The sequence below is a fragment of the Perca fluviatilis genome, chromosome 1 (genome assembly GCF_010015445.1).
Source record: "Perca fluviatilis chromosome 1, GENO_Pfluv_1.0, whole genome shotgun sequence".
NCBI classification, from domain to species: Eukaryota; Metazoa; Chordata; class Actinopteri; order Perciformes; family Percidae; genus Perca; species Perca fluviatilis.
Window position 1 is genome coordinate 33,307,556 of NC_053112.1, and position 13,722 is coordinate 33,321,277.

A 13,722-nucleotide genomic window follows, 5' to 3' on the forward strand; every position below is an offset into this window, starting at 1 on the left:
ATGTTTAAAACAAGTTGATTTGTAGTGGATGGAAATGTTTTAAGACAATAAGATATTCATGACTGAATAAGAGAAGAAAAACTGATAAAATGGGTATTTTAAAGCTTATTTTCACTATCCACATGTTCAAACAGTGTTCATACATCCCTCTGTTTCTCCCAAATACAAGTTATGTTTCATATTCTTCAAGGCAACAGGACACATTGTATAAATAGAAAATATTTATTTGTGGTGCATAAATACAGTGGGGTTTAAAGCATTCAGGTCAAATAGAACAATACCACACTGTACAAATACTCTATTACAAATAATAATAATAAAACAATTCTCAAAATCCAAGATTCAACTCTTTGAAAGCACTTCAAGGCAACATTAATTTGTGGTTGGTTTCCATGTTTGTATCTGTGTTTAGTGGTCATAAATGTAAATTTGAAAGGTGCTTGGAGTGATGATGTGGGTTTATTAAAAAGTCGAAAAGCCAGGAAAAAATATCCAAAAGATTTCAAGTGTCAAAGTAAAAGTATTCACTATACAGGATGGTCACTTTTGGAAGGTTATGTTACTCTATGTCAACTTTTTGGATTATTATTACACATTGATGTGTGAGCAGCTTTTTGATGGTGTAAGTTGATCAAGGTGGAGACAACAGTGGATTGTCTACAATAAATCATATTTTATCAGCTTATCACATGTTTTGGATCAACATTTAAATCTGAAAAGTAAGTACAACTGTCAGATAAATGTAGAAATACCTAAGTTAAGTAGGCCTGCAAGTGCTTCAATGTTGTACTTAAGACAGGTAGTTACTTTCCACCACTGGTGATACATGACTTGATATTTATAATATCCACTTCTGCGTGAGTAGCCATATAGCTACTGGTGTTTGTGGTAGCCTATAGTTGAAAATACCACAGCTCACTTCTGTAAAATGCACACTGTGGAGAGAAAATCTGACTGTTACTGATTAAAAATGAAAGATTTTAAATCCTGTATCCAGTCTGATCGTGTCCACATAGTTCTGAAGCTAACAGTCGTCACTTTGCAACATGGTTAGAAAGAAATTGCACACACTGGCCCACGAGCCGCTGCAATTCTCCTCAGCCGTTTTCCGGTGGTTCGCGCGCCCTGAGCAGGCTGTCGGTCCGGACGGAGCCGCAGCGGTGGAGATGGAGCGAGATGGCGGCGGCTGGGGAGTCTCCGGTTCTCCGGACTGAGCGGAGGCTACGGAGGACCTGTCCAGCTTGAAGTGCGCATCCCGGGGCGCGCTCTTACACATGCCAGCCCTCACCAGCGCCCGGTCGTCCTTGCACACTTTGCCTTGCAGTCTTTTGAACGCGCGGGCCACCTGTTTCCAGAAGCCCTTGGGGTCGGTCTGGTATTCCGGGCAGCTCTGAGGTTTGGCGTTGTATTTACACTGCAGATCGCTGGCTTCGCCTTTGATGCGCGCCTTCCGGTCCTCGCATTTTACCGACAGCCGAACCGTGTCCCCGACGTCTTTTGCCTCCCACATGCACTGCATCTGGTCCTTGATGGAGAACTTGCCCCGGCCGCGTGTTGCAGGCTTGTTCCCGCCGCCCCTCTGCGCTCTGCCGGGGGGGGCTGGGGTCACGCTCTTGTCCGCTCCTCGGTTCTTATTGCGCGCACCGGAGGACAGAGAGACCTGCTGTCCAAGGAAGGCCAACAGCAACCAGGGAGCGAAAGTCTTCAGCAGCAACATATCTTCTTTTAGCAGACAATGATATCTGAAAGGACAAAATAGGTCAGAACCTCTGTGATGGAAATAATCAGGTCATCGCGTAATTAAAAAAACGAGTTAGGCTATAGGCTGAGAAAACATTCATTCGTATTTCGTACGTATTTTTTTCCAAAGACGTAAACCAACACTTATATTGTGAATTAACAGTAAACAAAGATGTTTTTACGCCAATATATGAACTCAATTACGCATATAAAAAGGTGCAACTAGACTGGCCTGCAGTAAATTCAAAGACACCTGTGGGACGTAACGAGGCCGCAGGCTACTACAGTCTACTATACATACAGACGGTACATACAAGAAAGTCACATACATCGACTATAAGCTACCGAGAATAACGAGTGCTGCTGTGCGTAAAGCTGTTTCATGTGGCTCTCTGTGGCCTCGCACATGGCTTTCATACACAGATGCTGCGGCACGCCCACCACTCCCGCCCAACAAACACACACACACACACACACACACACACACACACACACACACACACACACACACACACACACACACACACACACACACACACACACACACACGTTTGCGCGCGTACGCACCTCCATTGAGAAAAATCATCTTGGCAGTCGTTTCTGTGGGAAGAGGCTGAATGTGTTTTGTTCTGACCTGACGTGTCCTAACTGAACTCCCGCCTTTAACAGAGAGATTAGCTGAAGATCAAAGAGATTAGAATGAAAACCCACACTGATGTTGGATCTGCGTGTCTGCACAGAGTGGATTTGCCTGGTGACCACATCATAACTCCACTTTACACACGCACATTCTTGGAGGCTCGTCTCCGACTTTCCACCAATCCGCTGCTGCACTCAACCATGAGGAGATCCTCTCTTTTTGACGTAACACGTGGTTTGACTTGTGTCAGCAAAGCAATGGACAAAAAGACCTGTGATAACAATACAACCTGCTAATGTAAGATACAGTGTCAAGTGATAAAGTGTCAAACTCATAATGCACACTGTTATATGCGTTTCCTTTTTATGTGCATTTACTGTGTCATACCTACACGGAAAACATACTGTGCTAGAGGGAGAATTGTTTAGATTTTTGTAATTTATACAAATAGTTTTTTCATGAATTCTTCCAGCTAAAGTCAAACAGAAAACAAAGTGAAGAGGTGTAGGCCTAAATACTTTGTAAGTCCAAGTGTATGTTTATTGTATTTCACTTTATTTCTTTGTTTGATTTGTTTTTATTTACTTTATTTACTTCCAACTTTATTTACTTCCAAGTTTGTGACGTAATTTAAGTTACATACATAAATGTTAACGTAAGATAAGTAGGCTATACGGAAACATTCAATGTTGACTTTTGGTTTCACACACATTATTAGAACTGGAGAGAATCAAACACTGAAAGTAAAGGTAAAATAGATCAAATAATATGGTTAAATTCAAGGCCTTACAGTCTAGAATATGGTTACTGTTTGAGGCACATCTTAATGCTGACATTGACCCCATTGTCGATTCTAACTTCCTTTGTTCTGTCTTAAACACTGCTATCTATCAAACAGTAACACATTTACCAGATGTCAACTCCCTCTCTCCCAATAAACTCTCAGTTGATTCCTCCGTCCTCCTTTGATATCTAAACAAAGCTAAACAAAGCAACACAAGCCACAATATGTAGATATTAGATATTAGTCTTAAAGGTGCTGTAGGTAGGATTGCGAAGATTCAGGACTTAGCCACATTTTTTTAACATCAACAACTTCTCAGTCCCTCCCTCTTTTCTGCTAAAACCCAAAACGGTCTCCTAAGCCCCTCACCCCACAAGGGAGAATGAATGTGTGTGCATGAGCAGTGACTGACACGCAGATAGACACCCCTGGCCATGATTGGTGCATCTGAACAGGGAGCGATGGATTTTTGCAAATCGCACTACAGGCTGTAGGTGGAGCTGGATTTTTTTTTTTTTATTACCGGCTTCATGCAGTTCTACTGGAACATAGGGTCAGTTTCTATGGGGTTCCATTTGTGCCAAAATTAAGTCGACATGCTACCTGTCTATGCAATATGACAGAAAGTTAGTTTTATAAGTCTTACCTACTGCACCTTTAAGATTGTTCGTAGTTGTTCAACATGGAATAGAAGGAACTGTACACTAACTTATACATCCATAACTTAGCATTTTATTTATACTTTTGATCATTTTTTGATGCTGTGAAGTTGACCTACATATCCGATTACAGCACACCACTGTTTCCACAGGTATAAGTTAATGAGTCAGACCCACCCTGTCATCATGTTTCATTCCTGTAATGACGCAGCTGCTGCAGGTGGGAACCAAACATCATGGTAACAAGGAAGGAGCCATGTAAAGGTTCATATGGGCACAAGTCCAATAATGTCACAAGTTACAGTAGTTTGTTTATCACAGAGTCACTGTGTCAGAAGCAGTAGTGGTAGTAGTAGATTTACTGTAAGTAAACAGTGGCAGGATTTAGTTTGTGTGTGTGTGTGTGTGTGTGTGTGTGTGTGTGTGTGTGTGTGTGTGTGTGTGTGTGTGTGTGTGTGTGTGTGTGTGTGTGTAGGCTACATGTAGCTCTCCCTATTACGACACCCGAGCTACTCCGACTGGTGTCCTCTCTGCACTCATCAGCACCATCTTGTGGTTGTTCGAGTTCCAGCAGCCTCCTCACCATGACTGAATAACAGTACATTTACTCAAGTATCTGTAATACAATGAGGTACTTGTACTTTACTTGAGTTATTTTTTTTACCTCCACTACTTTCCAGAAGAAAAAAAATGTAGGCTACTTTTTACATTTATCTGGCAGCTTTAGTTAATACGGTAGGCTAGCTACTTTTCAGATTAGGATTTTACACTAAGAAACATGATACATTTTTAATTTATTTTTTTAATATACGACACATTTGCTAAAGATTAAACCAGTGATTCCTAACGTTTTTGGCTTGTGGCCCCTTACAAAAAAAGCAGTGTCTGGGTGTTGTCCTTTGTCATGTTTCAGAGGTCAATGAGTTGTTAGCATTTCCCCTCAAAACTTCTCAGATGGTTTCATTTAAACTGTTCAAGGACTATATACATAATCTAATATTGCACAAATAAGCAAATATTGGAGAAAAGTCCCAAAAACATGAAAAGGAGGTTTGTTTTTTTCTTCTTTTCCTGCTCCAATAATCCTCTCATTTATCTTTGGAAGGGGCTCGATCCTTAGGTTTGTACCCACTGAAGTACATTACCTAACGATACATAAAGTAGTTCAAACTGGCTTCACCTCAATTAGCAAAAACAGTAAAATGCAGCCTCTACAATGATAGGCTACATCAGGATTATCAATAATGTCTACTTTTCTGCAGAACAAGTACTTTTACTTTAGGTATGTTTTACTGCTAATACTCCAGTAGCCTACTTTTATTCGACCATGAATCGTCCTCCCGGGTCAAAACTGAAAATCACTTTTTCTAAAGTTTTTGTCTCTTTTTGGCTTTGACGTTTAACGCTTCTTTTCACTACCATGTATAAACATTTCTATTACCAACTAATTACTAGATTTACACTTATTTTTGGAATTCATGGTCAATAAACCTCACTTATAGAGAATGATACCTTATTCTTGAGTTAAAAAGCCGAAATAATGACATTTTTAGACTAATATTAAAGGAAGGATAATCACAGAATGGCATGTGTCAACGTTCAGTCGAGTTACTGTTTTGAAAAAATTTCAATTTCTTTTCAAATGCTAAAACACTGAACAAAACACACAAAATTCAATGAAAGTAGAGATTTTTGTTGTACTTGCAAAGCGCGTTGTATGGACTCATCCGTGTTTTTTTGGGTAATCCAAATTAGGTAGTTAAAAAAGAACCCCGTATTTCTGATATAGACATTTAGACAACGGGACAACACAAGGGTTAACAGGAGATTGAATGCAGGACTTTTACTTGTAATAAAGTATTTTTACAATGTTGTATTTTTGTCATTTAAGTTAAGGATCTGAGTACGCTGTCCACCACTAAAATGTGTGAGTTTGAACAACAACACACTCTTAAGGGGTTGAATTACTGAAGAAGGAGCAACACTTCACTGTGATGAGTGAGTGTGATTTGCAGCCCCCATCTTCATCCACTATGTGTGTGTTTGTGTTAACAGCGCCGGTGCTGCAGCCCCATGCACGTGTTTCCTCTCACACAGACGTCCTCTGTTCCTGCACACAGTACCTCTTAAGACTTAATTCATCAGCTCATACAAAGAAGTGTTTAGCTCTGCTCAGACGCCCTCTGTGTTATCTTTACTGCAGTCTGTTGTCTGTCCCTTAACAACTCCCTTCGCCAGGCTGCAGACATGTTGTTACAGCCGGCGATGAAGAGAAACAAGGACTCCTTTGAATGAATGAATGAATGAGTGCGAAAACTTGTAGCAGAAAACAAAAAACTGAGCGACACAGAAGAATAGAGGTCTCCACTCTGACTTTATTCTCTTTACCTTCACATGTTGTTGGAACATTTATGTGACATGAGGAGGGAATTTTACATCATTTACAAACAGAATCACATGCCTGCCATATTTTACCTTTTGCCTTGCTGTGTGTTTTACAGAGAAAAAAAAAAATTCATGTCCATTACATGACTGCACAAGCAGTCATCCCCTAACCATACACAGGTGTAGGTCGAGTGTTTTTGGCTCAGCCCGTAAGATGCTGCAAGCGCTGGTAGTCAGACCTCACAAGGTGGCGAAATCACTTCAGAGGATCCCACACAGATCCTGGAGAGGTCGAAGATAGTCGAGAAGAGTTCTGACGCTTATGTTTCCAACCTGAAACAACAGAAAAATTTGGATTTGTGATTCATTTGAGATATATTCTCTTGAGATAAAGTGCTCCATAAACTATGCTGAGTGTATAAAGCGAGACTACTGAGTGTACGACTGACATTTTCCAAATCACTACTGATTTGCAGTGGTTCCCAGTTTAATTCATCCACACCAAAACAACCACAAAGCTTTGTCTTTCTCACACTTTTAATTCTAACTTCTCCAGCCTACCTCTTACTAAACTTTATCTTAACTTTGCTTTCCTTCATCTTTATTTCTTTTAACTCACCTGTGTCTGCAGTATCGCCTCAGTTTTGGAACCAGCTGATGAAGTAGGAGCAGACGCCGTGGAAGCTCTTCCAGCAGTACTCAGAGGCGATGCGGGAGGCTTTGGAGTCAGTCAGCTCTGTGGGACGAATAGTGGTCTTCCCAGGCTTGGGGGTGGCTTTCTTGATCTGGGGGCCCTTGCCTGGCTGGGGCTTGACTGGCTGCTGCTGGGGCTTGACAGGTTTAGGAGTGGTGACAGGCTTGTTCTGGGCCGGCACCACTGGTTTGCGCGGCTCCTGGACAGGCTTGGAGGGCTTAGGGGTGGTGGTCTTGGGCCAGGAGGCCAGGAAGGTCATCTGGGCCTCATCGGGGTATTTCTTGCACATCGTTGGGCGGTAGACTTTGGGTCCCTGGCAGGCGTGGCTCAGCTTCCTCATGTCCCACATCATCTGGGTGAAGTAGTGGCGAGGGTTGAGGTTGTAGGCGCGGCACAGGTTGGGTTTGCCCTGGAAGTCACAGTAGTAGGAGCGTCCTTGGGTCTGGCCCTGGCTGGGTCCTTTGCAGGAGACACGCAGGCGAGTATAGTCCCCGGCTCCAGACACTACCATGGTACAGGAGTCTTTGGTCTTGGTGCTGAATTTGATGGCCTCATCCCAGACGCTGCGTTGCTGCTGCTGCTGCTGCTGCTGCTGCTGCTGCCTGTTGACGCTGCTGCTATTGTTGCTCTGAGCGTTTGACACACAAACAGCTGCTGCCAGAAACAGCAGCGCCACTCTCATCCTGGCTCTCATGACGGCGTTAGGTGTGCTAGTGGATGAAGGTATGGGATGAAGTGTACGTATGTTTCCCCACAGAAGATCAAGGCGTGCAAGGGTGGAACGCATCGGAGTGAGACTTTATAAGGCTGAAGCTCACAAAGAAGGTATTATTCAGGTGAGCTGAAGGACTCAAACTCCTCCTCCAGCACTGACCCCCTGTATTCCTCTCTTACACACACACACACACACACACACACACACACACACACACACACACACACACACACACACACACACACACACACACACACACACACACACACACGCCACATGAAGCTTGTGCTGTATGTTCAAAACTGAAAAAAGTGATGGATGAGATGGATGAGGAGGGGGAGAACCTAAACCCAGGGAGGAGGAAGAGGGGTGAGGGGAAGCAGGTCAACAGGTCTATGGGAGCAGAGAGGGGGAAGGAGAGAAAGACGGCTGAAGGACAGTACACACATGGAGCCAAATGTTGTGAAAAAGAGTGGCGAGTGCTTATATAAAGAAACATAAGCGGTTCTTTGACTATTGATGATTGGGAGAGGGGGAGGAGAGGACTGAGGGTCCGGTGCCAAATCGCAGCCTGAAGTTATTTGCTGAGGGTTTAAAGTTGATGTGTGACGCTGTAATAATAAAAACCTCATCATGTTCATCTTAAGATGCAGTTTCCCTTTTTGTAGAGACTTTGTTGCTGCACTGCAAACCGAGGTACACACACAGTTAGATGATGAGATCTTTATCTTAAATTTTTACACACCGATGCTGCGCAGCCAAACAGTGCTTTATTTCACCTTCTGTTTCACGCTTTCAAAGGTGCCATAACTACATTTACTCAAGTACTGCACTAGAGTTCAATTTTGAAGTACTTCCACTTTACTTGGAGTTTCGCCATTTTCTGCTAATTTATACTTATACGCCACTCGATTTCAGAGGAAAATATTTTTTACTCCACTACTTTTATCAGACAGCTTTAGTTACTAGTTACTTTTCAGATTAACATTAAAAACATGATACACTTAATAAAATGAAATATCACATATCAGATGTATGAGTTGTTTGGTTCCACCACAGAGAGATTTCAGTAATCTCTTCAGTCTAAAAAGGTCTTCAGCATTTACTCATTTGAGCTAGATTAAGACCCCTTGTGTTTTTTGTCGAGCCCTGACATTTAGCTAGCAATCATCAGGGCTTATGGGAAATGGTGTTTGTTAAAGTCTGCTAAAAACATACTGTAAATATCGAACAAATAACAAAAAGCTACTATCCTTATTCAAACATACTGTTGAGAAAGGCTCAGTTCCAAGCGTGTATTTTTAGTTACAGTGTATCCACAGCTTACAACTGGAACATATTGAAAAGTTCTCTTACAGTAAGAAGCTCTTCCAGATTCCCCTACCATCAGTTTCAGAAGAGCTCCAACCCTTAATGATGAACGAGTGAGGATTCATCTTCCCCCTGTACAATGTAAACATGGTGGGTAACCACCAGAGGAAGCCACAAGTGGACATTGCAATCATTGTGGTAATATGACTAATACCAACTATTTTACTGATATGACATCAGGTCGTAAGTATAATATGAAGTCAATTATAAATTGCAATACCTCATCTGTGGTTTACAGACTTGAGTGTCCATGTGGGCCAAACATAAACATGCTTAAAAATACCCATATTATGCTTATTTTCAGGTTCTTAATTGTATTTTGAGGTTGTACCAGAATAGGTTTATATGGTTTAATTTTCAAAAAAACACCATATTTTTGTTGTGCTGCAGCTCCTCTTTTCACCCTGTGTGTTCAGGTCTCTGTTTTAGCTACAGAGTGAGACATCTTACTTCTGTATCATCTTTGTTGGCACTCGTACATACGCAGTAGCTAGGTAAGGATCATAATCAGCTGTTTCCATAGACAGTAAAAGAAAGGCTGTTTCTCCAACTTCGGACAGTACAAGGCAGGATTAGCCAGGAGACTTCTAAACGATGGCGCACTTCCAACTTTGCGTGGAATAACTGCAGAACAGGGAATTGTAAGTAGTTCTTTTGTAGATTATGGTGAACTTGTGTGTGTTGTAGCAGTGTTTTGCCATTGAGGATGAGGTAGCATGCTAGCGGTTCGCCACCTCGTCTCGGCTACTGACGTAGAAAGCCCTGCAGATTTTGAACAGCTCACCCGGAGACTGAAGGCGGAAGACAATCAGAAATCCGTATCTCACTCAAAACAGCATGGATGTTTGTTTTTTTCCAAGTTTGTATGCGTGTGGAAGCACCAGAGACACAAAATAACACCCCAAATCCCAGAAAAAGTGTTTTTTTCATAACATGGGCACTTTAAGAACTAGCAACCCCCAATACCCCATGGCTCTACATTACAAAGAGGCTGACCGAGGTAGTTGCAATTCATTAAAGATATCAGACATAGGCCATATAGATATGACTCAAAAAGGGGTGGAGACAGATTAATAAAGCTCTTGGTTTGGATTTCTACATTGAAAGCTATGCAATACCCTGGTTTGAATGACGAACTTGACTTCTGTAACAGTCTCTTGTTGTTTTTTAGGCATCGGGGCCCTTTCAAAAACACCATGCACCGTTTGGCCTGTGTGTCCTTTAAACTTAAATATTAAAATGCATGATGTTTTGTATATATTTTTCTACTTGTTTGTTGCTACTTTGCCCTTACATTTTGTTAGACTTTTGATGTGTGGTTTCCTCTGCTGAACATGGTCTGTTATGTATTGTAGTGTTCTACACACTTAAAGATTATGGGGTTTAAAGATGTTCTGTATTTATTTTTCTACTTGTTTATTGCTATTTTGCCCTTTGGTCTGTCATGTGACTTTACCTGTTTACACTAATCATGTGACTACTTGCCAACAACTAAGAGACAGCCCAAAGGCGACCATTTTGTACTTCCCCTGATGAAGGCCTTATTTGCTGAAACGTGGCATGTTTTTATAACTTAATAACCAAGAGATATTAAAGTCTTTTTAATCATTACCCTCTTAAGTGCCTCAGATTCCTTCAACCTTTCTAAACCAGGATTTCCCTACACCAAAGAGCACAAGAGGGACACCTTCTTTACATCCGAGCAGCACTCCATGCAGACTGTGTTGGGACTGGCTATATAATGACCTTGCAAAACCTAGACCTACATAGTCTTGTTTAAAGGTTCTTAAAGCTAAAGAAAGAGTTTGATGAGAAGATTGATTCCATGCACATATATGAGGAAACAAAAAACTGTACTGTACTGTAAAACTGTAATCCTAGTGGGAAATTGCTTTGTTACAAATCACAAAATGAAATGAAATAAAGAAGAAACAAAATACAATGAAAAGCCAAATATTATACACTGAAATCTCAGAATATAGAGGGAGCTCCATAGTGAATATATACTAGATGAATGCTGTTTAATGGCAGAGCCAAGTATCAATCCATCGACCAAACAGGTATTAAGTCCAAAGCCAGGCATGACTGCACTCTCCAGTGAGTTTCAACTTATGAAACTAAATAGAAGAACAGGCACTGCCTTTGACGAGGCCTATTCCATGTGTACCAGCTGGCTTGGACATACAGTGGAGCGGAAGCAGAGAGCGTATGTATAGTCTGCTGCTGCTGTGTACAAAGTCACACACGTGCGTGTACAAATGCACACATGCCCTCAGTACATTCAGGAAGTTCTGTTTTTATAGCCATCAATCTGGTGGGGAAGAAAAAAACAGTTCCTCTGTAAGAGACACCGGGAATGCAAAGTAAACAAGTGAAGTATGTGTGTGCACGAACCAGATGTTTCCCTAAATTCAATTAGTGCAGTCCTCTTCTGATAGGATGCAACTGTGTCACGCCACCTCAGTCCCCAGAAACAGACCCGAACCTTCTCAGCTGCCTTGTGCATGTGTGTTCAGCTCTGCATGTGTGTACATGAATGTTCTCTGCGTTCCCCAGTGTTCTGTGTGCTTTGGCAGACAGGCTGTGGCTTTTTAGGGGCGTAGATGTCTAACCCATCTGTACATTTGCTCTACTTATATCATCAAGTGTTTTTCTTTTTCATTGCTAGCTTTGGCTCAGAGGTTACGTATCGTATAAAAGCACACCTAAAAGATAATTTATGACCTTCAAAAGAACAATACTAACAGTTTCTTCAGTAGGTGATATAACAGCAGATACTGTATATCTACTTAATATTTCATGTGTTTATGAAAGAAAAACAGAAGACACTTGACTGAAGTTTTTAATTCACAGATTTGCACCCCTCCCCACAAACTGTGTGTGTGTGTGTGTGTGTGTGTGTGTGTGTGTGTGTGTGTGTATTAGCTTTTTGCCTCTTGTAGTAATGGACCATGATAAACTTTGGATTGATCTCTTGATGTCTCAAGGATTTCATTATTTTAGACAGGCAGGAGCCAAACAGAACTGGTAGTTTCCACCTTCAGTGTATAAAGGAATTGTTCAACATTTTGGGGAATACATTTTTTTTTTCTTCGCTTTCTTGCTGAGAGTTAGCTGAGAAGAACAATTACACTCTCATGTCTGTATGCTAACCATGACAGCTACAGTTAATTATTATGAATTCCACTGCTTTTCTTGGCAAGCCACGCCCATCTTAGCAGCGACATGGTTAGGCAGATGGTTGAGGTTAGGCATTCATTTTGAGTGGTTAGGGTCAGGATAGCTCATAGGTCAGGGAATATGACCTGAAAAAAATGGGGTTTCTGGAAACGGGAAAACAGTTCAATTCAATTTTATTGATGGTGTCAAATTCAAAGTTATCTCAGGACACTTTACAGATAGAGTAGGTCTAGACTTTACTCTATAATTTACAGAGACCCAACCATTTCCCCAAGTGCATGAATTTAGTGTGACAGCGGCAACAGGAACCTCAAACAGCACCTGGCTCTAGGTGGACGGCCATTTGCCTCGCCAGTTAGCCTGGCTCTGACCAAAGGAAACAAAATACCAGCACCTCTGAAGCTCAATAATTAACATGTTTTATCTTGTTTGTTTAATCTGTACAAAAAAACAAAGTGTAAAAAAGACTAAGTAATCCGGCCAAGAAATAGTCCGGTGCATAACCCCCCCGTAAATTATTATTTTCTCTATGGATGGCAATAATGAATTCTCTGAAATTTTGTACAGACATGTATGGTCTTGACAACTATTGGATTGTAATGAAATTGACTACAGATATTTACTGTGTCCAGAGGGTGAATTGTAATAATGTTGGAGATCCCTGACATTTCATCCAGTGACATCATCAGGTCAAAACTTTGTCCAATACTTTGGTTTATGACCAAATACTTTGTTTATTGCTAATTAGCAAATGTTAGCATGTATAAGATGATGAACCTGGTAAACATTATTCCTACTAAACATCAACATGTGAGCATTGTCTTTGTAAGCTTGTTAGCATGCTGACGTTAGCATTTAGCTCAAAGCACAACTGCTAGCATGGCTGTAGACTTGCGACACTTCGTTACTGTCTTGCATGCAAAACTAAGCCAACAGGCTGGTATTTAACAAAAAGACACAAGAGTGGTATCTTCTCCTCTAACTCTCAACAAGATGCAAACCTGTTGAGCCAAAATGATGCAAGCTACATTACAAATATTGACAGATAAAATAAAGAAAATAGCTACTTCTATTAAAACCTACTTAAGTGTTATAAAACAAACATTAACAAAAATATATAAAACTTTCAAAAGTTTTGAAAGCGTAAAAAATGTACACTTGTGTCACCATGGTAAAACTGATAACGTAAGTACAAACAAATTTATTTTCTACAGGTTAAACTAGTTATGCAGGAACATTGCTTGGATACATTAGTTGATCATGTACAGTGACCGTAACACTAGAAGGACTGTTGTGGTACTGCTCTGACTAGTACGCATGTGCATGAGAGATAAATTACAGTTGGCTGGCATCTGAGGTCCTTGTCAAATGGCTTGAAGGGGTTCTGGGGAGTGAGACGCCCTCCCCACACAGTCCCTGATGGTTGTTGTTCTTCCCTTTGGTCCATTGATTACATGATCTGAATGGGAAAGCTGGAAAGTCCAGTGATCCTAGAAAAGAGGGAGGCCATGTCAGAAATAACCTGGCGTTGTGTTTTCTTTTTTATTATGCCTG

General features: G+C 41.2%; 3 protein-coding genes across 11 annotated transcripts in view; all 3 read right to left on the reverse strand.

The window, feature by feature from the left end:
- Positions 1-206: 206 nt before the first annotated feature.
- On the reverse strand, positions 207-2,478 carry LOC120562840 (fibroblast growth factor-binding protein 1-like). Of its 3 annotated transcripts, none has more exons than XM_039806767.1 (2): positions 2,308-2,478; positions 207-1,742 (listed from the first exon to the last, which is right to left on the reverse strand). In XM_039806767.1, exon 2 carries the CDS (start codon positions 1,715-1,717, stop codon positions 1,025-1,027), a length of 693 nt encoding a protein of 230 aa, XP_039662701.1. In that variant the 5' UTR covers positions 1,718-1,742; positions 2,308-2,478; the 3' UTR covers positions 207-1,024. The 3 variants fall into 3 exon arrangements, with proteins under 3 accessions (XP_039662701.1, XP_039662694.1, XP_039662709.1); XM_039806760.1 differs by lacking the exon at positions 2,308-2,478 and adding an exon at positions 2,070-2,128; XM_039806775.1 differs by lacking the exon at positions 2,308-2,478 and adding an exon at positions 1,994-2,004.
- A 3,700-nt stretch (positions 2,479-6,178) lies between these two features.
- On the reverse strand, positions 6,179-7,746 carry fgfbp2b (fibroblast growth factor binding protein 2b). The gene is made up of 2 exons (XM_039804722.1): positions 6,828-7,746; positions 6,179-6,541 (listed from the first exon to the last, which is right to left on the reverse strand). Exon 1 carries the CDS (start codon positions 7,687-7,689, stop codon positions 6,847-6,849), a length of 843 nt encoding a protein of 280 aa, XP_039660656.1. The 5' UTR covers positions 7,690-7,746; the 3' UTR covers positions 6,179-6,541; positions 6,828-6,846.
- Positions 7,747-11,814: 4,068 nt separating this feature from the next.
- Positions 11,815-13,722, reverse strand: part of prom1b (prominin 1 b) — a 30,383-nt gene continuing 28,475 nt past the window's right edge. For all 7 annotated transcript variants that reach the window (XM_039807440.1, XM_039807433.1, XM_039807423.1 and 4 more), the window contains one exon: positions 11,815-13,658. The gene's annotated coding sequence lies outside the window, so the exon portion shown is untranslated. The remainder of the gene's footprint in view (positions 13,659-13,722) is intronic.